Genomic DNA, 25523 nt, shown 5'->3' with positions numbered 1-25523 from the left:
GTCATTGTTCAGTGTGGAGGAATGAGGCTGATTAAAACAGATTTCACCAGCCAATCACATAAAGTTGAAGAAATGAATGTGCGTGGAGAAAATTTTAGTTAATGATGCATTTGTAGGAAGATGCACATGACTAGGTTTGAACTGGACTGTGCACTAATGTCCAATTCAGGCCAGTGTGTCATCTTTTCCGAGAATCCCTTCCTTTTTTTATTTTTTTATTTTTTTGCAGAAAATATAAGATACGGTGGTGTCATTCTCTGAAAGGCAGGTTTAATTTCCTCTGTAAGATGTCACAATGAGGCTTAAAGTGGTGTGTGGCGTGGGTGCACATCTGATGTGATCTGCGTTTGTGGTTGTGTGTAGAGTGTCATCGGAAATGTTGCAGTAGCTTTGAGCACGAGTGTCATTTCCTGTTGCCTTTGTGATTCTGTTCACAGGGATCGGAACACTCGAAGAGGTGAGACGCTTTCGTTTTTAATGGCGACTGTTTGAAGAAAGTAGCCCTGGAATGTGCATTTAAAATGTTCTTTAATTGCTGCAGCTCAGTATACATTTTTATTAGGGTCTTCAGATGTGTTCAGCTTGAGAACTTGCTGAATCTTATACATCCAGGGCAGTCTAAGGGATCTCTAACATTGTTTCCAGCTTGCCATGTCCAACCCCGTCATCACACACCAACCAGGGCCGACCTACGGTGGCACAAACGTTCAGACGGGGGACTGGAGCACTGGCTTGTGTTCCTGCTGCAGTGACTTGCTAGTCTGTGAGTAAATCTCTGTTGGCTCATCTAATGCTGTGTAGACTGATTCACTAACGTGAATAATTTGGGGCAGTGGTGGCCTAGCAGTTAAGGAAGTGGCCCCATAATCAGAAGGTTGCTGGTTCAAATCCCGATCCGCAAAGGTGCCACTGAGGTGCCACACTGGCACCTGTCATGGCTGCCCACTGCACACTCAGCGTGATGGTTAAATATAGAGGATTTCGTTGTGTCATCGTGTGCTGTGCTGCGGTGTTTCACAATGCCAATCACTTTCATTTGTCCTGTGACGTATATCTGTGTCTTTCAGGTGGTCTGGGATGCCTCTTTCCACCTGCCCTGGCCTGCTACACTGCTAACAAGTACGGCGAGAACCCCTGCCTGCCATGCATTCCAGGAGGAATGGCGGCACTGAGAACACACATGAGGATGACCTATGGCATCCAGGTAGCATCATGTTCTAATTCAAGGTGCAAGACACAGAGACGTTGTTTCAGTAGCCACTTGCTAAATGACTGAACAGGAAGCAACATGCGGCCTCCGCAGTGCACCTAAAAAGAACATCTTTTGCAGGATTTGAACATTGTACTGCACAACTATCAAAGTTCATAGTTCATAGTCTCCACAGTTTTCTGGAATAATAACTAGTCCCAACAACAGGCATGTCAGTGTTAGACTTCTGTGCATTTAAAAGGGTCTTTCTTTGTGTTTTGAATCAGGGAACACTATGCAACGATGCTTTGATGACCTTTTGCTGTGTATTCTGTGAGACGTGCCGGATGGCCAGAGAAATTCGCATCAGGAATGGAGAGACTTCATGACAAGAGAGTTTTGCATAACAACGTCATGGATTATATCTATAAATATATATATATAAATATACGTACACATTTTTGCAATTGTTCTGATTTTTTTTTTTTTAATGTATGGTACTGAATTCACATGCAGAAATAAATCCTCAGATTCAGCATGCCTGTCGCGTTCCCTTGTCATAGTCATGAGGAATCTCGCATGAGAAGTAAGGGCGACTGTGATTGGTCCGTCTTGCGCTGTTGATTCCGATTGGTGGATGTTCGTCGTGACCTGGCAACCGAGTGGAAACCTGCGGACGCTTTTATCCCCCCAACACGACGGAACATGTCGTCGCGGACGCTGCCCCTGCTGTTCATTAATCTCGGCGGAGAGATGCTTTACATCCTGGACCAGCGGCTGCGGGCCCAAAATATCCCCGCCGACAAAGCCAAGAAAGGTGATCGCCGCATAACGCTGCTAGCTAACTAGCTCACCATCGCCTTATATTCGGAACGTACGGCGGACCCGCAGTCGGAAGGTTGCGGGTTCGACTCCTGTCACGCCTGCCCACTGCTCGCGAAGGGTGATGGTTAAATACAGAGGACGCGTGTCACCGTTCACCGTGCTGCTACAATGACAATCGCTTTCACTTCATGACGTGCCAAGTTAGCGAAGTCGCGCTTTAAAAAGTAGTTTTTTCCGTAAAAGTCGTAAGTACAAGTCTGGTTCTCCCGGCCACGGCCTGTCGTTGTTCTGTATGTGGCCGCGCCATGTCACTCGCCTGCCTTCAGCTGTCACTTCTCATGTTTTAAAACCTGCGTAGTGGCGGAATGGATAGAGGAGGACAGAAAACGAGGTACTGTAACCATGCGGTGGCCATTAGCTTCCCTGCATGCCCACGATCTTCGCTTCTTCCTGCTGCACGGTATTCAAGGCCCCTGTCCTCTGCTCTGCTAATTAAAAAGGCCTTCTTGTTTGCCCAGGTAAGCTAGATGGGAGGGTGTGGGGAAGTGGAACCTGGAACTATGCTTCAGACGCAGCATCACGGCTTATTAGCACTTTATAGAACTCCGTAGTGCAACTGTCCGCCTCCATTAGCAGCCCCCTTCTCGTCTTACCGCCCTGCCGTGTCCACGGTGTTTCTTTGTTCTTTTGTGATGTGCTAGTCATGAATGACATCGTCACCACCATGTTTAACAAGAAGTTTCTGGAGGAGCTGTTCAAGCCACAGGAGCTGTACTCCAAGAAGGCCTTGAGGACGGTGTTCGACCGACTGGCCCATGCCTCAATTATGAGGCTCAATCAGGCCAGCATGGACAAGGTACAAGCTCACAAATAAAAGCCTCAACACTCAACATTTCAAGCTCTTTCTCTCCCTCTGTACCACTACTAGACTGGTATGTTCGTGGAATAAATTCACAAACACTTCACTTCAAATTGATTTAAAGGTCCCCTATTATGAAATTAGATGTCCCCAAATACTGTATCTGAAGTCTCCATTTATGAAATTCAGCCGTGGTGCAGAATTGCAGCCAATTTAATCCATTCCCACAATGAGATTTCCCCAGGACGCGCAGTTTCGATGTCTGTAGCTTTAAATGAGGAGGAGAGAGGCGGGATGAGGAGGAGAGCAGCCTATAGAAGTTGATGGGGCATTTGTGGAAATGATGTCATCACATCAATCACAATGGTGAATGGTGACCGGAAGTAGTGTCAGTGTTTTTCCAGAAAAAAAATTAACCCACTGGTTCTCCAGAGACTCGCATGACTGAAATAAATAAATACATTTGTGCTCATTGAGAAATGGGAGCACGAGGACGTCATAAGGGGACCAATTCCAGATCCGACCGTCTGAGCTGCCGCTCTCTGAATGGTGAAGCAGAATGGCCAAAGCACTCTTTACACCTGTTGCCATTTTTAGACACTGCAGGACCATAGACAGGTTAGAGGAACTCATATTAATGTTAAATAATCTCACTAAGTGATATTTTCATGTCGGGGACCTTTAAATGGTTTAGTCATTTTAATGCACATTTATCACAATAATATTCAAAATGAAGGCAGTAAAGACAACTGATTATGTAAAATGAGTGAGCTGCTAACCTGGAGAAAGCAAAAGCACTTTGCTTAAGTTTAGACATCTTGATGTGTCTAATTATAGGATCATTGTTAACATTATAAATAGCGCCCTCTAGTGTATAGTTCAGTCATCATAAGATTCAAGTCATATTCAACTTATAATTAATTTGTTTTTGAACCCATACAGCTATATGATCTGATGACGATGGCTTTCAAGTATCAAGTATTGCTCTGTCAACGACCTAAAGACATTTTGCTGGTGTCCTTCAACCACATGGATGCCATCAAGGACTTTGTGAGGGACACGCCTAATATTCTCAGCCAGGTTGATGAGACGTATCGTCAACTCATAGAGGTACAGCCTTATAGTGCTTGTCCTGCAGCGCCCAATCAGATGTGGAGAAAAATACATGAAATGAGATATTAGAAAGGTTAAGCTATCTAAGCCACAGCTAAGTGTGTTCCATTTTTAACAGGATACATTACCCACACTAATATATTTTGTGTTAAAACTATGTTTTCATCCTCAGATGTACACTCTGCTCCCTGCTGGGGAGTTTCAACTAATCAGACAGACTCTCCTCATTTTCTTTCAAGACATGCACATAAGGGTGAGTCCCTTTTCACATTTGGCACTGAAGTGATGAAGAGCACTCATAATTTGTTTCTTAAATTACTTTATTGCCTGTTTTAGGTGTCCATATTCCTAAAAGATAAAGTTCAAAATTCAAATGGCCGCTTTGTTCTCCCTACATCTGGACCTGTGCCATACGGAACACAGACTCCTGGACTGATCAGGTACTAAGACTGTTCTCTTGGAACTGCTTGAAGACCTACAGCATGGGTCATGTTTAGTTGGCTGGGTTGTCCCCTGTCTCTGTCTGACCTCCTCGTGTGCGTGAGTGGGATGCACGCGTAATGCAGTTAATTGCATTAGCTGAATGAGTTGCTGGCTGTTGGACTCGCTGTCTAAATTTATCTGGCTTTACCTTCAGCTTTAAGCGCAGCTGAAATGTGGAGCAGAGGAATGTGTGGCGAAACGTTTCATTTTGGACATCCTCCATGCATGGCATGTACTGTGGTTCCGATATATGCTCTGAATTGACCCTGTGACCTTGACCCGGTGTATGAAGACAGTCAGTGAAACCTCGAATTCCAGAATGCAAAGAAGAGAAAGAGCTTGCGTTCTCTGTGTGTATCTCTCAGGATGTTCACCTGTAATGGTGAAGAGGTGAAGAGGGTTCAGTTCAGGAATGGTGGGAACTATACCAGCGCTCTCCGTGAGGGATCCTTTGAGTTGTTCGGGGACCGAGTCATCAAGCTCGGCACAAACATGTAAGCGTCCCAAGATTGCCTGTGTTTCTCGATTATTGTCCTATGTGAGCTTTGTGCTGTTTTTAGAGTTAGAAGAGAATCCTATTTATCACATGATTGCTTGTGACCTGTAATATTAGGATGATGTTTGACCTTTTGTTCCCCCTTAGGTACAGCATAAGTCGCCCTGTGGAAACTCACATGTCAGGATCATTGAAGAATTCTGCACAGCATGCCAAGGTGAGGATCATCTAAAAAATAAAAGAACGTATTGAGATGCCACCTGAGTTGCCGTTTTAATGAATGTGCTGCTTTGTAGGTGAACACTGCACCGAACCCCCTGGCTAAAGAAGAACTTAATCTTCTTGCAAAGTTGATGGGAGGTATGGAAGTGCAAAAACCTGGCAACCCTGAGTCGGGTTTCCGAGTTAACCTTTTTGCCACAGATGAGGAAGAAGAGTGAGTTTTTAATCCTAGTTATTTCATTCTCATGAAATACTGGCTGGGTCCAGTATGTCCCAGACACCTTTGTGGCATGGTAAATGTTGTTTTTGTGTGTTTCTCCCTCACAGGGAGGCTTTGATATCAAGACCAGCAGAACTCTCGTATGAAGTTATAAATATCCAGGCAACAAAGGTATGATAGACAGCCAGGCATCAGTTCGAAATCAGTACTTAACACCATAAAGCTCCAAAACTGGCAAGACATCTGTCGAAAAAACAAGTTAACTCTACTTAATGTAAACAAAGCAGTTGAAGTTAGCATTCAACGTTTCTATTAGAAAAAGTTAACAATGCATGAAAATATGAGATAGTCTTAAATATAATCTTTTAATTACAATTTTATGATCCTGAGGCTTCACAGGTAACAAGTGCTAGAGAAACCAGACAATCTGCTTGAACCACTCACCATCAAACCATACTGCCCAAGCACATGATTGGGCTGCACTAACAAGATCATTGCTGGTGTAAACTCTGTATTCATCCACTTGTCATTTCATTGGTTCAGGACAAGCAGGCCAATGAGGAACTTGTTCGCATCATGGGGGAGTTCACAGAGTCTGAGGAGCCCACCCCCTGCTCTAGTAGCAAAGGGGATGACCTGTTGACCATGATGGATGGCCTGTGATCCAACAACAGACCTGGCTGAACTTCTGATCGGGTCCTCTGTGTTCAGCAGGTTAGGAGCCTGCAGTGTTTTTCCAAGGGACAAATGAACAATCTGCACTGGATCATGAGTTGCAAAGTCTCTTGAAGGTGTCTGATGAGCGGAGTTTGGACCGTGAAGCTCAGTAACTGCCACCACAGCCCTGATGCAATACACAGTTGCATGAACAGGGGGCAGGATGTTTGTTGCAAGGCACTGGCTGTGGCTGGATTCGTGCTTAGTACATTTCCTGTTTCACCAATGTAGATTAGATCATTTCATTAGCTCCAAGGAGCAAAACTTGCTTTCACGGTGGCTTTTAAAGCATAGGATATTGACAACATTAGTGGACAGTCAGGAAGTCTTGTCTTTGGTTATTCATTTCAGAGAGTCCTGTATAATTTTCCTCCTGTGTGTATAGGAGATTTTATGATGATCGGATTTTTGTATGACTACAAACAAATAAAGAATAAGATGGAAAGAATCTGATGTTTTCAAAACATCTGGAAAGAATAACCTTTTCTAAGAACTCCCTGTTCCTTGGTGATCCGCATTTCCCATTTCAATATTTCATTTGTGTACAGATTCAGGATTTGCCTAAAATAAGTGCAGATTCAATGAAGGGAAAGTTTAGACATTTTTCCAACTGGTTTCTTTTGAAGGAGGATTAGAAACAAAAGCAAGATTATGCGGAAGCAGAAATAGACAGGTTCCATCTTTCATTTATGAGAAGGAAATAATTATTTGATCACAATTTATCTGAATGTTTATTGTGTTTAGTTACATTTTTGGTCAGTGGTTATGTTTCTGGAGAACACCTTGCCCGAATGTTTACAACCAACAATATTAAGGTTAATATTTGAACCTTATCAAGGTTTGGATAAACGGGTAGTAATGAAATGATTATGGAATATCTATTGAGAACCAGTGCTGAACTGCTATTAATCTTCGATTGCCTTACCAATTAGTGGGGTTAACGTAATCTAGATGTCATGATGGTTCAAATGTGACCTAAACTCTCACTGTTGAAATCCTGTTTCTTGGTGCGCCCTCCAGGTCTTCCTTACCTGAGCGCTGGCTGGCACCCAGGGGGGGTTTGGCCCCTTTTATTTACATGCATGATTCAGTGTCTCTTCTAAAGAGAAACCTGCTACGGACATGATAATAAAAAAAAGACCTAAGTGCACTTGACCTTGTAATTCAGAAGCACCAATCAAATAAAGAACAAAAAAGGTGTGAGAGACATCTAATGTAACTAGATACATCTCTAGTGTGAGTTGTGTACATATATACATATATCTATTTTAAATTCATGATAGATTATTTATTGATAAATGTAGTGAGGTGTGTTTTCTGTGCATTAGAAATTCAAATGTGATTGAATTAAAATGTTTGTTTTAGCATTGTGTATGTTTTATTTATATCTATAAAATATAAATGACCATGGTTTATCATTCAGCAGGCTCATTGTCTGGTTACCTGAACAGTCACTCGGTTGTCTGGAGTCCTCGGTAGAAATGTCATGCTACTAAAAATAAAGACTGAATGAATCCATGCACAGAGGTGTTACATAGACCTGGAGAATGCCCCTCGTGTTCATGTTATATTGCTCATATACACACTGCAAGGTGAAGGGGGAAGTCACACGCAACAGTATCACAAATAGATTTGTGATAGGTGATCAATTTGAATTAAAGTTGGAACCATCTCCAGTGGTTGAGGTGGAAACTGGCTCTCTTCTTAAATTCGTTCATGCACACAGCAGCGATGAGCACTAGATGGTGCCCTCTGTTTGGATTCCCTAAAGCGCTTAGCGTCACGAATTTGATCATATGTGCTTCGCAAACATAACAATGCATCTATAAGACGTTTTGTTTGTTTAGTGTCTATAAATTTACTTTTTTTTTGTTTTTGCCCATCTGTTAAACTGTTAAAAACACCTTTTTTTCTCCTCAAGGCTGAAAAATAGCTCTCCAGGCTTTGCGATCGTGTTCTGCCTCCTACACAGACTCACAATCACCCACACAGCACAGACATTTTTGGCCGTTAAATGTTGCTTTCAGACAACCAATATTGAAAGCCATGTGTTCATCTGAGGAGTCGTGGGGCACAACTCCCACACCAGCAACGCTTTCATGCGAACTAATGCTGATGAATTTTCCCAAGTCTGCCTCCTACATTGTGTTGTCTTAGGACAAAGGTTCAACTGTGTCATCTCTGTTGAAAAAGATCTACTGCGCTGACTTGCCTTTAGCTTTCATTTGGAGGTAAATTCTGCAATATTTACACTTCATTTACTTCTTGTGTATAACCTGGCAACTGTATTTTCTCTTGCAGAAGTATATTTATAAGAGTATAGTTGTGATTTACTCATAATGAGCCAACACAACATAAAGATGCAGGCCTAAACACTGAGAGATAGGTGTGAAAAAAGGAATACACTTTTATCATCACTTCATTTAGCATGAAACAGCATTTGATAAGTGTTCCAGAATTTCTGAGATCAATGACCTCAGACAATAAGCACTGCCACTCATTTTTATTACTGCTGTGGTGCTTCCGCTAATCGCTGTCCTTACTGAACCCTCGTGAAAATAAATGAATTTTGCATGCATAGAACACTTAAATTTTTGCACTTTTTGTGCAAGAAGGTCTGAGGAGAGTGAAAGTGAAGTGATTTTCGTTGTGAAACACTGCAGCACAGCATACAGTGACACAACGAAATGTGTCCTCTGCTTTGAACCATCGCCCTCAGTGAGCAGCAACCTTCCAATTACATTTTCTTATCTGCTAGTCCAACTGTTGGTCTTGCTTTTTCAGATGAAGGCCTACAGTAGATGTGTGGTTTTTGTTGAAAATGCTTTATAAAGCCAGCAGAGCTGAATGTGCTGATTCATGTTCACATAAAATATGCCAAAATAGTGTTTACTTTGGCTTCCACGAGTCACCTTTACCTCGAATGTGCTCTGCTGGCTCACACGCTCATGGATGCGGCGTTGGGGCTTGTACAACAAACAGAAAGCAGTCAAAGAGGAAGCAGGAGAGTCCAGGCAAGCCACCCCGGGTCTGCCGAAACATGCTGAGGCATAATGCTCATAATGCTCATAATGCAAATTCAAACGCGCTCATTCCTTTATTAAAACAAGACATTGGCTCCTGGTAATTGGCTCCTAGTTTATTCCTGGTAACATTATGAGGAAGCTTTGGACCATTAAAGGTGGGTGGCAACTCATTTCTTTAATCTTAACAGTGAATATCTTTGGTATCTACACCTTTGACACAAATTAAGGAGGAGTGGTACATCCGAGTGGGACAACTGCTGTCTTAGGCTAACAACTACTCCCATCCACAGGCCTATACTGGCCATGAAATCACAAGCTAGCTTTTACTATTTCCGTGCATGGGATTGTTTATAGGATTTTTGGAAGTCCTGTCCTCTGGCATTGTCCTCTCAAGTAGAAAAAACACGATTCTGAGCTTTCAAGGAATGGCTATCCTGCATGGTCTTCTCAGTTTCAGGGATTAGGGTCCAAAATGCTGTATATCTGGTCAGCCTACACACTGGTCGTGGTCTGTGGACTGCATTTTTACCAGCACACTGCTGGTCCATGTACCTGGTCCTAACTAATGCATGGTCACATTATCCTGTTCCGGCTTCTCGTCACAGGCTCCAGGTCAGTTTTAAGATGGGCACATCCTGTCTTACATATTGCTGACTTCATCCATTTACATTCAGCCGCTTGGTCTGCCGGTGAGGTTTTCTTTTTATGGCCATGGTCACGTATCTAAGTAAAAGAGTCACAGCACCATGCTCCTAGATATTAAAACATAAATTTTTGTTATTCCCTGAACTCTTGAGCCATGTTCTTTTGGTATTTGGGTACTTGTAATAAATTTATTTTATACATATGTATATGTGCACATACCTTACTTCCAGTATTACATTTGGTCTGAAATTCAGCCTCTATAATAATAAATCATTATAGGTGAACCAAGCTGTGAACAAACTGCCATGTTTCCTGGAACAGAATGACCTGGTTAAATATGCAATTACAAGTTGTACCTGCCAAGAATCATTAAATAAGTACCGGTTTATGTGTCATGTTTTCTTTTTTTTTCCTGTTTCTGGCCTCTAGCTGTAGGCACACATACGGTGATTCACAGTTTCCACCTCACAAAGAGTGGGCTGGCCAGCGATAACCCACAGACTGAGGGATCTGTTTCATGTGGCAGGAAACCCAAACTGAGCTCTGCCATTTAAAGCTCTCTCTTTCTGACAAGCCTGTCCCACGCCTGCCCACCCTTTTTTTATGTGGAGGTGTACTAATTTTGGCACTGACTGGTGTGGCCAAAATGTCTGTGTGATGCAATATGAGCAGAATGCTGAAGGGTGCAACTGTTGACCAGATGGTCAGCAGTGCTGCAGAGCACTTTGCATCTCAACTTCTCCCACTTTGCCTTCGTAATTAAACCTCTGGTGCTCACCTATTTTCTCCCTTCATTAAACTGCGTTTAAAGCCAAGCGTGCGTGTTGCCTTGGTAGTAATAGTAAGGTGGTGGATGCGTGCTCATGGTTTCAGAGTTTGTGTGCATGTTGCCTTGGGGCAATGGTGGCCTAGTGGTTAAGGAAGTGGCCCCTGGTTCGAATCCTGATCCACCAAGGGGCCACTGAGCAAAGCACCGTCCGCACACACTGTTTCGGAGTTTGCGCGCTGTTAACTTGGTAGTAATAGTAAGGCGGAGGATGCCTGGGTAGTAACAGTAATGTGGCGGATGCATGGTCGTGTTTCGGAGTTTGCGCGCTGTTAACTTGGTAGTAATAGTAAGGCGGAGGATGCCTGGGTAGTAACAGTAATGTGGCGGATGCATGGTCCTGTTTCGGAGTTTGCGCGCTGTTAACTTGGTAGTAATAGTAAGGCGGAGGATGCCTGGGTAGTAACAGTAATGTGGCGGATGCATGGTCGTGTTTCGGAGTTTGCGTGCTGTTAACTTGGTAGTAATAGTAAGGCGGAGGATGCCTGGGTAGTAACAGTAATGTGGCGGATGCATGGTCGTGTTTCGGAGTTTGCGTGCTGTTAACTTGGTAGTAATAGTAAGGCGGAGGATGCCTGGGTAGTAACAGTAATGTGGCGGATGCATGGTCGTGTTTCGGAGTTTGCGTGCGTGTTTACTTGGTAGTAATAGTAAGGCGGAGGATGCCTGGGTAGTAACAGTAATGTGGCGGATGCATGGTCCTGTTTCGGAGTTTGCGTGCGTGTTTACTTGGTAGTAATAGTAAGGCGGAGGATGCCTGGGTAGTAACAGTAATGTGGCGGATGCATGGTCCTGTTTAGGAGTTTGCGTGCTGTTAACTTGGTAGTAATAGTAAGGCGGAGGATGCCTGGGTAGTAACAGTAATGTGGCGGATGCATGGTCCTGTTTCGGAGTTTGCGCGCTGTTAACTTGGTAGTAATAGTAAGGCGGAGGATGCCTGGGTAGTAACAGTAATGTGGCGGATGCATGGTCGTGTTTCGGAGTTTGCGTGCTGTTAACTTGGTAGTAATAGTAAGGCGGAGGATGCCTGGGCGACGCGCCGCCCGTGCGACGTGCGTCATTTCCGTTGTCAGGTGGCGCTGCTGTGGAAAGATGTGATCAGTGGCGTCGAGAGGAGGAGAAGGAGAAGGCGGCTTTCACCGACAACTTCAGGCGGCTTCTCCTGTAAAGGGACGCCTCCGTTCGCTTCGGAAAGAAGAGTACTCGAGACAGACATGGCGTACCCCTCGCGGTAGAAGACGCCCTTTTTACCCTCGGCAGCGGAGGTAAGTTGCTGTAGCTTTAGCCTGCTAGCCGCACTTTGTTTAAAGGGCTCCGCTAAAGCGGCGCGGATCTGGGTGTTTAAATAAAGGCGTATTTTAATGGCGGAGCGACTGCTGCCTTGCTGGCATTCTGCAGGCGAGCTTGTACGTTGGTCATGGACCTTGTGATAAAGTTTAAAGGCCGATGGCGGCGGTATCTTAACATCGAAAATGACCGTGCACTGATCTCGGTCGTAGGGAATGTTGTACGTCTTCCAGGCGCAGCTACGCAGCTTGCGGGGAAATAACATTTGTGCAAATTCGCGTTAATGAACGGCGGATTTTAGTCGTGTGGCGACGCGACTCCTGCTCCGCTCCTGCACACGCGTCGCCGGGCTTTTGTTTCCGCCGAATGGCCGCCGGACGATCGATCGGTCGGTTCGGAGTCGCTGTTAATGCACCCCCGTGTATTCGTGGAAGGCAGGCTGTGGATGGATCTCCGTGGTGTCCCGGCGCGGAGCTATTTTAAGAGCGCGCAGTTCGTGGTGTGTGTGTGTGTGTGTGTGTTAGATCTACAAACCGTTAAAATGCATTTACAGCAAGCCGTGTATTCACGCCTATTACATCACCTGATAGGTCGGCCCATGCTCCCCATCCTCATGCTGACGTCATTTGGAGAGGTCGCTGTTTCGGAGGTTAGATGGGAAGCCCTGCTGCCGACCACGTGACCTTGGTACGGAAAAAGCGGCCCAGCCCCCCTGTGCTTGTGAATGAAGCCGGGCTTTGTGGCTTTCCTTGGCTCGGTGAGAGTTGGTCTGCGCGCCGTTGCTGGAACAGCCAGATCTCCGTAACGAGGGGAAGAGGGAATAAAAAGAAAATCTCGGCCTGACTGGGATGTCCATTCCCCTTGCTTACTTGGCCTGTGTCAAATGATGCGTAACTGATGCCGCGGCCCTGGGGTTAATGTTCGTTTTCCCCGCACGATTGGCAGTGTACCACGCCTGCAGCATGTTTTTGGGTCTTATCTGTTAAAAGAGCCACTTTGATGGAAGATGAAACTTTCCAAGTTCTATCCTACACCTTTAAAGTGAAATTGAAGTGATTGTCAATGTGAAAGACTGCAGCACAGCACACGGTGACACAACAAAACGTGTCCTCTGCTTTTAACAGTCACCCTTGGTGAGCAGTGGGCAGCCATGACAGGCGCCCTGGGAGCAGTGTGTGGGGACGGTGCTTTCCTCATTGGCAACTTGGTGGATCGGGATTCGAACCGGCAACCTTCTGATTACGGGGCCGCTGCCTTAACCGCTAGGACATCACTGCCTAAAATGCAATGTAGTTGTTCAGCAGTTTTTTTTTTTTACCAAATTGGTGCATTGTTGTCTTTTCCTCTCCCGTGTCCCTGTCTGTGTCATCGTCCCTGTCATCTCATGTTGCTGACACGCTGCAGGCAGCGTGTGATTCACTGACGCTCTTTGCACAGGGCCTGGCTTCCTTTTTACAGGAACCAGAGACACTCATCACATGATAGGAAGCCGGTGGCAGCAAGCAAAAGAAATTGCTATTCTAACCAGGGCTAAAGGTCCACTGACTGCAAGGAAAGGGACAGGGTGCAAACATTCTTTTTATTTATTTTTTACGAAGTGTCCAGCTGAGAGGACGTTCCATTCTTGCTTCGCACAAGGATTTCTGAGGTTAAGAAAGTATAAGGAAACCTGTCTGTCTTGATGCTGGTTTTGGTCTTTGCTTCCTCTTTTGCACTGTCTCACACATGCATGTCCATAGAAACGTCTCTCCAATCGCCACAGCCAATCGGCCCTTTTCCAAGGACAATAAAGCGGCACAAATAAACCCTTAATGGCTGTCCGTTTGCAGCACCGTGGCTGCAGGGCCAGGTTTTGAATGGGCCACTTCCTCTCTGCTCCTCCTGGTAACCATGACTCAGACAGCTGCTGTCATTGTGTGGTTAGAGAACAGCAAAGTGGACATGGTGTCCCCGCCTCGTTACGCTTTAAATCAGCGCATTTTCATCACTCATCTTCTTTCATGTTTTTTATTTTTTTGCCACAGTTCCAGAATGTCTAAGCGTCGTGCATCAGAGAGGGGTGCTGGAGAATCTTCCGGAAGGGCCAGCAAGCTCCTGTGTCAGGGAATATCAGGCAGCAACGCCAAGAGAGCTGGTCCTTTTGTCCTGGGTAAGAGAAGCGACTACAGGAATGAAATGACGTCATTTGAGGATCTTGCGTAAGGCTGGGCTTTCCTGCAGCTTGCATAAAAATGCTTCCTTTCTTCAGCAAAGATTGTGAAGAATATTTCCAGAATGTGGGGGAAGCTGTTACTTTCAGCAAAGTGGCGTGTTCTAGGAATGTTTTGCTCACGCATCTGCTCGGTGTCTCTCGCTGTCAGGACCTCGGCTGGGGAACTCGCCAGTGCCCAGCATCGCACAGTGTCTGGCCAGGAAGGATGGCACTGACGATTTCTATCAGCTCAAGGTGAGCTCACTTCTCACCCCAGGCTGATTGTTTTTTTTATCGACTGGAGCTCAACCTTTGTCCTCCTATCAGCAAACGGCTTTCATGTTTATGGCACCAGCACAGCACCTTGTGCATTAAGGCTGTTAAGTAACAGCCTTAACACAGGCATGAGGGCCAGATAGGTGATAAGCCAGGTGATGGGGACACCATCCACCAACCTCTCTTCTTAATGCTCACATGTCAGTACTGTGTATACCCCCATAGTGGCCCATTTTAATATGTTGGTCAATAAAAATAAATTATACCCAATATCTTAATAAAGTGTGTGTGTGTGTGTGTGTTTTTTTTTTTTTTTTTCTTTCTTATAGATACTGACACTGGAGGAAAGGGCGGATGTGGCCGGGGAGACGCAGGAGGAGAGGCAGGGTAAAATGCTTTTGCACACGGAGTACTCACTCCTCTCTCTACTGCCCAACCAGGATGGAGTGGTGCACCACCATGGCCTTTTCCAGGTATTCACACACACGCAACATATATCCTTACCTAGTCCAGATCAGATGGAATTACTTTCAAATGATTTTAATAGCTAATAAATCGGGATTTACTGATCTTTTTTCCAAGTCAAATATCTAAAACCATCCTGATTTTTAGCGGTGCTGTACAGGTTGCACTGTTGTTAAGTTGTTCAGGTCGTTGTTCTTGCAAGCATTGTGGCTCACATCACTGCAGAAATATTCTATTGTGTTGCCAATCCAAAATGTAACAGCAATTATTCTGCTCCACCAGCTATGTGAAAATTCCAATAATCACCTTATTCAACTCTCTCATGCCCTGGATCTTTTTTTTTTTTTTTTTTTTTTTTTTTTTTTTTTTTTTTTTTTAAACCTGAGTGTTCTGCCACTGCTTGTCCATTCCACTGAAATGGGCTCCAGGTTTTTCACAGAAGCATCCTGTCACTGCAAAGCACACAGTGACTCACCGTTCCATTCCTCCTCTCTCCCCCTCCATTTATATTTTTCCATCTGTCTACCTCACCATTCGCTTGAAGTGCAAGGCCCTGGAGTATCTGTGTGGGCGCCTCATTCACAGATGCAGTATTGATCGGGCTGTTATGGGCTCAGTCAGAAAGGAACAGTTAATTATAGGCCGGATTTCAGAGCCTTTACCGGCTTACTCTCCACACACCATTCAGCTGTAAGATCTATATGGTCTGTCCTCAGATGACTCCAGGAGAAGGGTGGTTTACGCTAGTTCCTGACCACCTCATTCCTTCGCTCTCTGGCGCTCAATGGAGCTGCTCTTATTTCAGATGAGATTGCACCCGTCTGCCATCGAATTATTGTCAGCCCATTGACAGTCAAAGTGTGTTCTTTAAATGCTGTTTAGTGTCTCATCTTCGTAAAAAGAACAAACTGCATTCAAAGTTTAAAAAAAGTCTCCTCTGTGGCATGTCAGGACCGCGCATACGAGATTGTGGAGGATCTGGAGGCAAACAAGGTGCGGAAGATGAAAAAGAGGATCTGTTTGGTGCTGGACTGCCTATGCGCTCATGATTTCAGCGACAAAACGGCCGACCTCATCAATCTGCAGCACTACGTGATTAAGGAGAAGCGGCTAAGTGAGAGGGAGGCGATTATCATCTTCTACGATGTGGTGCGCGTGGTGGAGGCGTTGCACAAGGTAAGGAAATCTGCCTTTAGGTTCCATTAGTTAGGGGTTCTGCAGTCACACCTTCTAAGATGCTGCACTTCTCTGTCTCCTCCTGCAGAAGAATATTGTGCATCGAGACCTGAAGCTTGGCAACATGGTGCTAAACAAAAGGTAAGGAGACCAGGGCTGGGCCAGAACTGTGAAGTAGTGATGTTCGGGGCCACTCTATGGCTTTCAGCAGCCCAGACGCCTGTCCATGGAGGCAGTGACTCACCTTCTGTGGTTGGGTGGGAGAGAGCTATGCGGAACGTGCCTCTGCTTTGTTCATTTTTTTCTAGAAAAGCAGAGGGAGCGAGAGAGAAGTGGGAGTGAAACCACAGATGTGGGCTTCTCATGTCAGATTCTCATTGTGAAAATTTGTCTCACGATTCCATTCCGATTATTACTGCATTGATTATCGAGGCTGAACTCCTACCCTGAGCGGCGCTGTACTCTGATCAGGCTGTCAGTCACTTCCGGCACTACTTTTTATCAAGAATTTTATAGAAAATCACTAAGCAATTATGATTTAATCAATGTAGAAGCATCCACATCTGCATCGCGATGCATCCATTATGAGGTACATTTCAACATTACACTGCTGCTGAGTCCAGCACCATTCACCAACACTGTTTCCATTCGTTATAGCATGCATTTCTTGAAGTTTCCATGCAAGCTGAATTTACAGGCCTGCTAAAATTGGAGAACTGGCACTGTTCTACTAAATAAGAAATAGTGCCAACATGCCATCAAATGTTGCATGGTGTGGTTGATTTAGCATTTTCCCAGCATACCTACAATAAACACGCACATACACAACTGGATAGAGCAAATCATGACGTGCATCTGAGGTTGGAACAGTTGCCTGAAACCCATGCTACTCTCTCTGTAATGATGAAACGGACCGGGCTTGCAGGGAGGAGGAGGAGGAGGAGGAGGAGAGTCTGGAACAGTCTGTCTCAGCTGGAGTGAAGCAAGGCTGCCATAGCTCAGTAGTGACTCACACACACTCGCGTCATGCTGGTTACATTCTCTGCTGCTATCTCTCTCTGCCATCTTTCTTTTGAGCTATATTTTTTTAAATATATAAAAAAAAGTATTTTTGGGGATGCTCAGAGTGGAATTCTTAATCTTCTTTGGATGGTAATGATTGAGTGATTATCTCTCCGCCTCATATAATGGGTCTCAACTGAATTTGCCCAGTACTGTATCATGGATGACTGATAGAATTCATCCAGAAACACACAAAAAAAATTCCCTTTCAAAAAACTGTATTTGGGATTATTTAGTATTCTTCCACATTTATCATTCTTCTATCAGTCCTTCTGCTCTCAACTCTCTCTAGTCCTTTGAGCCATATGGCCTTCTCACCTAAATGATCCTCTATATAGCATTTGGTAGATTACTGCAATAAAATCTGTATTAAAACATATTTTTAATCCATTTCAACTGGAACAATGAATGTAGTTTATCTTGTAATTCCATGCTCTAACCTTGGTTCCAATGCTTGGGACCTTGAAGGTTGAACTCAGTTCCATCTCTGTTCCCATAGAAACCATCATGTGTGGTTTTTAACCAGCATGACTGGTGAAGGGTATTCCTTAACGGGAATCTTTTATTCTTGTGGTCTAACAGCTGAACCGAAACCCCCAACCCCACTCTATCCTATCAGCATGGCTATTTTAAGACCCTGTCTCACCCATCCTGAGACACTGAGGGTTTTGGCTTCCTGTAGGGTTACATGAGCAGGAAGTGGACTTGCAGAAGTGCAGTGACCAGAGAGAGAGAGTGTGAGTGGTCTTGTTCTGATCCCAAAGAGGCGATGAATAGTCTGTGCAGCCTCATTGTGGCATGTACCATTTCCCCTGCTGTCTGCCATAGTTGATCATTTGTGATATTTTGACACCCTTTTAGATCATCAGTAGTATTGACTGGGTTCCCACGGATCACAGAATTTACGTAAAGGTATTTCCAGACAGGGAAAGTCAGTTCTCAGCATTCTAGAGTCGATATATGTCCTTACATTTGCCAACTTACCAAACATTCCAGGCAAATGTACATTTCAAGATTTTTGAGGACTGACTCACCCAAAATAATACAATAAAACCTGCATCTAGAGGGTGTCAGAAATGGAGTCGAGGTTTTGGTTTGTTCCATTCAACACGCCAAACAGACGATATTCAACAAGAATTATTTAAATGTACTGCCCTTTTCTTCTCTGCACCCAAACGTTATATTGGACGTTTCTTTATACGGGAGGTTATTGAAATTCTGCTTTTTGGCCAGGGAAAGTCATGGGGAATTTGCAGGCCTGACATAGAATATTAACCCTTATTGAGCTGCCCAAGAAACCAGCTTTTCCAGAAATTGAGGAGAATATTCTGTTCTAATAATGTCTGCAGCTTCCCAAACGAAGGCTGTATACTGTTCCCTGTTGGAAGTAAAACAGGAATTACATGGGTTTTGATTGAAGGCTCCGCGGCAGATTTTCCGCTCAACGCGTGTGTGTTTGTTTTCCCTGCATGGGAGGGCATGATGAAAACTAAAGAGAGGTTTGGGGAAGCCGCGTAGCACAGGGGTTTAGTCACCGCTGTGCTTATGATAACCAGTTGACTCACTTGTTTGTCAGTGTGTGGCCTTTATTCTTCCCGGTGTGGTGTGTGTTTTTTTTCGCGATGGCCGTGTTGAGTCACAGAGTCGATCTGAAATGTTGCAAGACCTGATTTAGATTTCTTTTGCAGGACTCACCGTATCACTATCACAAATTTCTGCCTCGGCAAGCACCTGGTGAGTGAGGAAGACCTCCTTAAGGACCAGAGAGGCAGCCCAGCCTACATCAGCCCAGATGTCCTCAGCGGTGAGAACACACACCCGCCTACCCCACTCTGACTCACACACGCCTATCACAGTAAAAATCACCTTGGGCTGGGCTTTGGTGCTTCAGGGATGTGTGTGAGCGGCACAGATTCCATATTTGACCTGCGAGTGTGCTTCCCAGCAGTGCTCTGCAAGCACAGTATTTGGGGAGTGTGTTTTGCATTGCTCTGCTCTCCCTAAAAGCACTGTCCAGGCACAGAAGAAAGGGAACGTGAGGGGAGAACAATGAGCTGCCTGTCTGAGTCATCCCAGTGAGTCACACACACACACAAACAGGGAAGCACTCCGTGTTCTCCCATCCCCCCTCCTCTTACATACACAGACCAACTGCAGCAGCCTGCGCGCACGTCCAGCAGGTCATTCAGTTCTGGGTGCAGAACTCTCCAACTTGCACCCATCATCTCTGTTAATTCTCCAGAAGACTCTTTCATTATAGCAATCAGCAATGAGTAGTGAAAGCGTGCTTTTTAATTCCTGTTTGCGAGATGGAGGAAGTGTGTTGTGGTGATTCATGATGCTCTGTCTGTGTGCTGATCTCTCTCCCCACGCCCAGATCGCACCATTCATCCGCTGACCCCATTCAGCTGAAGAGTGGCATACACTCTTTCATTTGTCTTTGAGTAACTGCAGGAGCATGGCTTATTTTGGCATGTCTAAGTACCAGTACCCCCCTGTATACTGTGTGTGTTTAGCCCCTACATCTGAAGTAGATATGGAAGGGAAGTTTTCCTTTACGTTTCTTTCTATTAGTGCATTACTATGCTTTTCTAAGAATAACCCCTCTCTGGAATGCTGTTACTGTTCATTTAATCTATACCTTCACTGTGTTTTCATTTTTATTTCCTTAAAAATGACCATACAAAAAAACTTGCCCATCAATAAGTGAACATGTTCATCTTGAATTATTGATATCTTTGTAACAATTTTGAAAACAATCATAATAATATTTTAAGTGTGTTACAAGGAAGCATCAGTAGATAGTTGCCTGATTGTGAATATGCAAATGAGTCGATTGGTCTCTGAAAGTTATTTCAGACTAAAGATTAAATCAAAGGGCAAAAATAGCTGAACGAAATAAGTCTAGTAAATGTTGTTCCATTATAATCAAGTGGGAAATGTTATAAGTATTTGAATTTATTTATGAAGTTATGCTTTGGTGTATTATATTTGAAGGGTTTTTGCATTTCCTGGCTCAGGCGCATGTTTTGACTTTTCTGGGGTGACCCCTGATCTCTTTGTTCCAGGTCGGCCGTACCGCGGTAAACCCAGCGACATGTGGGCGTTGGGAGTGGTGCTCTTCACCATGCTGTATGGCCAGTTCCCCTTCTATGACAGCATACCTCAGGAGCTCTTCCGCAAGATCAAGGCTGCAGAGTACTCAATCCCAGAGTGAGTTTCACAACAGCTCCTCCATGGACTCAGAGTTTATACCGTGACCAAGTTCATACTGTGCCGCTCCAATTTTGAATCTTTCTGTCTCTCTGTGTGTGTGTGTGTGTGTGTCAGAGATGGCCGTGTGTCGGACAGTACAGTATGTTTAATCCGTAAGCTGTTGGTTCTGGACCCCCAACAGAGACTGACTGCTGCAGAGGTTCTGGAGTCACTCAGTGGCATCATTGCCTCATGGTGAGTTACAGGTGTGTGTGTGTGGGTGTGTGTGGCCTAAATATCTGCTCCCAAATGTAGGGCAACCTATTGACAAGTGGAGAGAGCAGTACTCATCTCAATTTCTGTTGAAATTTGTCATTGAAAATAAGTGCTAGGTTTATGGATTTTCAGAGTTTGTGTGTGTGAGTATTTACCAGTCTTTGCTTAACCTAAAGTTCATAACAGTAGAACAGTATGATACTACACATGATGCAATCTGCCCCAGTTTAAACACGGGGTCAGATGTCACAGTTTATTTTCCATCAGTGTTTTCGTGATCTGAAACAGTCCCCAATCAGGCTTGAGAAACGTAGTAAAGGGTTTTCACGGGCTGAGGGGCATGACATTTTACAACCCCAAATCAGGAAAAAGTTGGGACAGGGTGGCAAATGTGAGTTTAAAAAAAAAAGAAAAAAACAAGCAGACAGTATGAACACAAAATTATTTCTGGTTTATTACTTGTCAACATCATTTGAAATAAATATCCATTCTTGCCATTCAGGCTTGCAACACATTCCAAAAAAAGTTTAGGCATTGAACAAAGCAAGTGACTAAGTGTTGCCGGTGTTAGTTTGTCCCATTCTTCCTGCAAACAACGTTTTAGGTGCACAACAGTGCGGGGTCTTCGTTGATGCATTTTTTGTTTCAAAATGTGCCAAACATTCTATATAGGAGACAAACCAGGGCTGCAGGCAGGCCAGTCGAGCATCCGTACCCTCTTCTTACGCAGCCATGCCTTTTTATGCTCGCAGTTTGTTGTCTTGCTGAAATAAGCATGGAAATGATGCCGTCTTGAAGGCAGCATTTGTTCTTCCAAAACTGAGCTTTACTTCTCAGCATTGATGGAAGTGCAAGTTACCTTTGCCGAAGGCACTGACACATCCCCATACCTTGACTGACCCTGGCTTTTGGACTTGTATCTGGTAACAGTCTGGATGGTCCTTTTGCTCTTTGGTCCGCAGCACATGGCATCCATTTGTTCGTCTGACAGTAATACATGGTTCCACTGCACAATGGACCATCCCAAATGCCTCCGAGCCCAGAGAGATCAATGCCGCTTCTGGACACTATTTATGTAGGGCTTTCTTTTTGGCACAGTACAGTTTTAGCTGGCATTTTCTAACGTAACTACGTACTGTAGTGCTTGAGAATGACTTCCTGAAGTAGTCCTGAGCCCACGTGGTTATATCACTTATTGATGAACGACGCTTTTTAATGCTGTGTGAATGGCCATTCACGGCCATTCAGTTTAGGCTTGCGCCCTTGGCTTAGCACGTAATTTCTCCAGATTCCCTGATTCTTTTCACTGATTGCAATCACCTCTTAACATCACATCATTATTTAGTTATTATACATAATTACTACCCTGAATTGCCCCCATCCCAACTTTTTTTGAAATGTGCAAGAATGGATGTTTATTTAAAAAGCAAATATTGACCAAAAGAAACATGAATTATCTTGTGTCTGCAATGAAATAAAAGTTAAGAGAAATTTGTGAATTACTGCTGTAATTTTTTTAATTCACATTCTCCATCCTGTCCCAACTTTTTTCTGATTTGGGGTTGTAAACACTGAATTTGGCGCCCGTCTTTGTGAACACGGTCATCCATGTGGCAGAGTAAAAAGTATGATAAAAATGTATATAAGAGCAGATAAACCATGTGACTCACGTACAGGCATATACACACACGGGCAGCTCTTACCCATGGAACACTGCGGGTGTGGGGCTGTAATTATGATGCTTTTTCGTCCCCCTGCAGGCAGTCGGTGTCTTCTATGAGTGGACCTCTGCAGGTGGTGCCAGATATTGACGACCAGGTCAACCAGTCGGAGCATCTTGCAGAGGTGGGTGGTGCAGCGCCTGTGCTTTCAGCTGTGCGTTCACACGCTGTGTTTACAGTGCCACCGTGAGGAAATTTAGTGAAAACGCAGTTTTACTTCCGCTTTGCTTACACGCGATCTTTCCTTCTGTCAGGTGAAAGTGACGGAGGAGTCTTCTCAGTACGAGTTTGAGAACTACATGAGACAGCAGCTGTTGCTGGCAGAGGAGAAGAACACTATCCACGAAGCCAAGAACTTCTTGAGCAAGCGACAGTTCGGCAGCGTGCCCCCCGTACGTCGTCTTGGCCATGATGCCCAACCCATCAGCCCGCTGGATGCTGCCATTCTGGCCCAGCGCTTCCTGCGCAAGTAGCGCAGAAAACCCAGTTGGGGAAGACTGCCGGGCACACGCCTCCCAGCCCCAGCGCTCGCCGTGGGAAGGAGAGAAGTGCCGAGCTCAGCCGGAAGCACGGATGTTCCACGTTCCCACTTTACTCAGCAATACAGGAACAGAATCATGTAGCAGTGCGCACCTCATCTTCCTCACCCTCTTCCTCCTGGCACACCTCTCCCTTTTTAACCAAAATGATCTGGTCAATTCATGGTCCCTTCCGACCGTCTTGACTGCACCAGTCCTTAACCATAACAGCCCAAACTGATCCGGTCTGTATCCCTGGCAACTTGGACTGTTCTCCATCTATATGACTTTGAAACTACCTCTAGCATCTCAGTCTGTCTGTCTGACTTCTTTATTTTTCTTCCCTTTTTCTTTGTTCTTTTTTTAAATAAGTGAGGTATTGATTCAAGCACAGCAAAGAGCATTATCACTATGGTGCATAATTGTGACAAAAATATGCTTTTTATCAATCAGAAATAAGCTTTTCTCCTTTCCCCACCAAGAGGTAGCAGATGTTCTTTTTATTTCCCATTGAAGAGGCTCATCAGTCTGTATTAGGCTAACATCCTTCTCGAGTCATTCGTAGGGGTTTTGTAGTAGATAGGCAGCTAGCGTCTTACACACACCCGAGTAGATGAACAATGCAAAGATAAGCTGATTCTGCTAAATCATTTGCTACTTTTTCGGTCGTAACGTTCAGCTTCGGACGTCCAAAATTTATGTTCATCTGATCAGACTGCATATCTGTTATCTGTCGATAGGTCATCGTCCCTGGTGCATGGCCAGTGTAAGGCCCACGTGTTCTAATCATGGCAGTCCTGTGCTGATGGATCATGTCTGCGTTTTCCCACAGTGGTTCACCCTTTTTTTTGTGTAAGCATTTACAGATTTGGCAGTTTCCACTGATAAAGCACATTTTGCTTCAGTTTTGGGTCCTTCAACTTGCGTCTTTTTTTTTTTTCTTCCTCCATCTCCTTACAGTTTCGTACAGTGAACTGTCTTGAGTGTCCAGTCTGTGTCCTGTCAATGCAGTGATCATTCTGATGTGTAACTGTAGATAACTGGGAACGAGCTAGACATGTCCGTTTTGATGTCCCACTGAAGCTGTGTCTGTAGCCCAATGTCTTGCTATAATGTTTTTGACCCATTTGGGTGGAGTGCTGGAGGTTCTTTAAGGTTCTTCAGTCACTGGGCTGCCAAATGGCATCAGAAACCAGTGCCATGTAATAGCTGGAACGTTTGTCGGGGTTCATTCCTCTGCCTTGGTGCCACTCAGACCGCAGTACTGTAGATTATCCATGCTGAGCCTCATGAATAATGGCATAAAGCCTGCTCTTTAGTTCTCCATCCTTCTCCCCACTTGTAATTAGTTTTTATTTATTCACCCTGTATTCACAACTCCAAGGTGACATATTTTCACTTCTCTCTTATCTTGGCCATTATTATGAACTTTTTGTTGATGTAAAGCAACTGCTGTGACACACCCCCACCCCCCCATATTTGTTTCAGCTATCTTCAGTGAAGGTTTATTTTTTTCCCCAAATAAATATAATTGTAATTATTGCAGAAACATATGGGTGATTAAGCTACACTAATAACGAGACTGACTGTGCATAGCTCTATTTTTAAGTTAAGAAATATATATATTGGCACATGTAACATGCAGGTTTTGATTTAATGTGTTGATTGTGATCATGCAGTGCCACACTTCTGGCTACCATCTCATTGGCTGTCTGTGTGTAGAGCTTTAAGAAGATGTTAATCCAAGGGGAGCCGCCCTACTGCAGAACAATACCAACACAAAAGACACAAGAGTCGTGTCACCACATGGAGATCAAAAGAATTCATTTTCCCACTCCAATGTGATTGATATTATTTATTAACTTGTCCCTTTGCACAGTAAGCAGTATTGTAGTTGCTGTAAGATGGATGGTTTCACCACTGCTTGTGAGACTCTGTAGCCTGTACCGCTATCTAGCTTGGTGCAATGAATTATTTTCCTCTAATAATAAATGCTCCCTCTAGAAACGACCCTAATATCCTTGTCAGAAATGCGCTGGTTCTTGAGTCAGAATTGCGTCTGCAGCATGAAACTTGTGTATTGTTCAGCTCCATGTAGAAGGTGTAATTTGTGCATGACACTGAACGGCAATTTTTTTTTTTTTTCACAGACTATTTGAAATGAATGGACTGACTTTTTTTTTTTTTGTTTGTTTTTTTATTTCCCAGAATCAATTCACTATAGGCAGTTAGAAAAATAATGCTGCAAACTTTAATTTGTCGACTAAAACAAACACATTTTAACATCTACAATACAAGATAAATTAATATAGGTATATATTTTTTGGCCTTGTAGAGTTCCCATGTACTCTTATTTACCAAATCATAAAACTGGAAATGTGTCTTGTCAGGTGCATTATGGTGGTAAAACTTGTGTGAAGCCTGAGAGTTTGGTGTTGGTAAGCTGCTTAGGTGGTATCTGAAAATAGAAAACTTGGTAACTGTACAGAAATGAAAAAAAAATTGTATAAAAGACATATTTTTGTACTTCATCAGATCTCTACATGCATGTCAGCAATAAACTTTGATATGGAAATTCTTTGCCTGAAATCTTTCAATTGTTCTTTGGTCCAGCAGAGGTCGCTCTTCACCCTAATAAATCTGCTTCAGTTGTACGCTTCCATGAAAGTAAAGTGTAATGTTATATTCATATGCTAATACCCTTTTTATACAGTTTTTTTTTTTTTTTTTTTTTT

At 44.1% G+C, this 25523-nt stretch overlaps 3 protein-coding genes across 6 annotated transcripts; all 3 read left to right on the top strand.

The window, feature by feature from the left end:
- The first annotated feature begins 110 nt into the window (after positions 1-110).
- LOC114790756 (cornifelin-like) lies at positions 111-1724 on the top strand. 3 transcript variants are annotated; one of them, XM_028981073.1, is made up of 5 exons: positions 111-264; positions 364-457; positions 646-763; positions 1068-1204; positions 1477-1724. In XM_028981073.1, exons 3-5 carry the CDS (start codon positions 652-654, stop codon positions 1576-1578), a joined length of 351 nt encoding a protein of 116 aa, XP_028836906.1. In that variant the 5' UTR covers positions 111-264; positions 364-457; positions 646-651; the 3' UTR covers positions 1579-1724. The 3 variants fall into 3 exon arrangements, with proteins under 3 accessions (XP_028836906.1, XP_028836905.1, XP_028836908.1); XM_028981072.1 differs by having other exon boundaries at positions 111-457; XM_028981075.1 differs by having other exon boundaries at positions 111-457; positions 613-763.
- Positions 1722-7491, top strand: oscp1b (organic solute carrier partner 1b). Of its 2 annotated transcripts, XM_028981070.1 has the most exons (11): positions 1722-2006; positions 2373-2405; positions 2716-2870; positions 3816-3983; positions 4159-4239; positions 4323-4426; positions 4835-4963; positions 5113-5182; positions 5262-5401; positions 5515-5578; positions 5951-7491. In XM_028981070.1, exons 1-11 carry the CDS (start codon positions 1895-1897, stop codon positions 6068-6070), a joined length of 1176 nt encoding a protein of 391 aa, XP_028836903.1. In that variant the 5' UTR covers positions 1722-1894; the 3' UTR covers positions 6071-7491. The 2 variants fall into 2 exon arrangements, with proteins under 2 accessions (XP_028836903.1, XP_028836902.1); XM_028981069.1 differs by lacking the exon at positions 2373-2405 and having other exon boundaries at positions 1725-2006.
- A 4200-nt stretch (positions 7492-11691) lies between these two features.
- On the top strand, positions 11692-24804 carry stk40 (serine/threonine kinase 40). Its single transcript, XM_028981414.1, has 11 exons — positions 11692-11886; positions 13933-14057; positions 14269-14354; positions 14705-14848; positions 15792-16016; positions 16105-16157; positions 18767-18882; positions 20147-20291; positions 20409-20528; positions 22310-22394; positions 22525-24804. The coding sequence occupies exons 2-11, from the start codon at positions 13940-13942 to the stop codon at positions 22741-22743; spliced, it is 1311 nt and encodes a 436-aa protein (XP_028837247.1). The 5' UTR covers positions 11692-11886; positions 13933-13939; the 3' UTR covers positions 22744-24804.
- The last annotated feature ends 719 nt before the right edge of the window (positions 24805-25523 follow it).

This window comes from Denticeps clupeoides, chromosome 5 (assembly GCF_900700375.1).
Source record: "Denticeps clupeoides chromosome 5, fDenClu1.1, whole genome shotgun sequence".
Classification (NCBI taxonomy): domain Eukaryota; kingdom Metazoa; phylum Chordata; class Actinopteri; order Clupeiformes; family Denticipitidae; genus Denticeps; species Denticeps clupeoides.
The sequence above is the reverse complement of the archived record's forward strand: the minus strand, read 5'-3'. Positions and strand labels throughout refer to the sequence as shown.

Excerpts from the sequence above, each read along its gene's own strand:
- LOC114790756 (XM_028981073.1), top strand. The coding sequence starts at position 652 with ATGTCCAACCCCGTCATCACACACCAACCAGGGCCGACCTACGGTGGC. Across the intron at positions 764-1,067 it reads CTGCAGTGACTTGCTAGTCT|GTGGTCTGGGATGCCTCTTT; the intron begins GTGAGTAAATCT and ends TGTGTCTTTCAG. Across the intron at positions 1,205-1,476 it reads GGATGACCTATGGCATCCAG|GGAACACTATGCAACGATGC; the intron begins GTAGCATCATGT and ends GTTTTGAATCAG.
- oscp1b (XM_028981070.1), top strand. The coding sequence starts at position 1,895 with ATGTCGTCGCGGACGCTGCCCCTGCTGTTCATTAATCTCGGCGGAGAG. Across the intron at positions 4,964-5,112 it reads ATCAAGCTCGGCACAAACAT|GTACAGCATAAGTCGCCCTG; the intron begins GTAAGCGTCCCA and ends GTTCCCCCTTAG. Across the intron at positions 5,402-5,514 it reads GCCACAGATGAGGAAGAAGA|GGAGGCTTTGATATCAAGAC; the intron begins GTGAGTTTTTAA and ends TCTCCCTCACAG.
- stk40 (XM_028981414.1), top strand. The coding sequence starts at position 13,940 with ATGTCTAAGCGTCGTGCATCAGAGAGGGGTGCTGGAGAATCTTCCGGA. Across the intron at positions 14,058-14,268 it reads AGCTGGTCCTTTTGTCCTGG|GACCTCGGCTGGGGAACTCG; the intron begins GTAAGAGAAGCG and ends TCTCGCTGTCAG. Across the intron at positions 20,292-20,408 it reads GCAGAGTACTCAATCCCAGA|AGATGGCCGTGTGTCGGACA; the intron begins GTGAGTTTCACA and ends TGTGTGTGTCAG.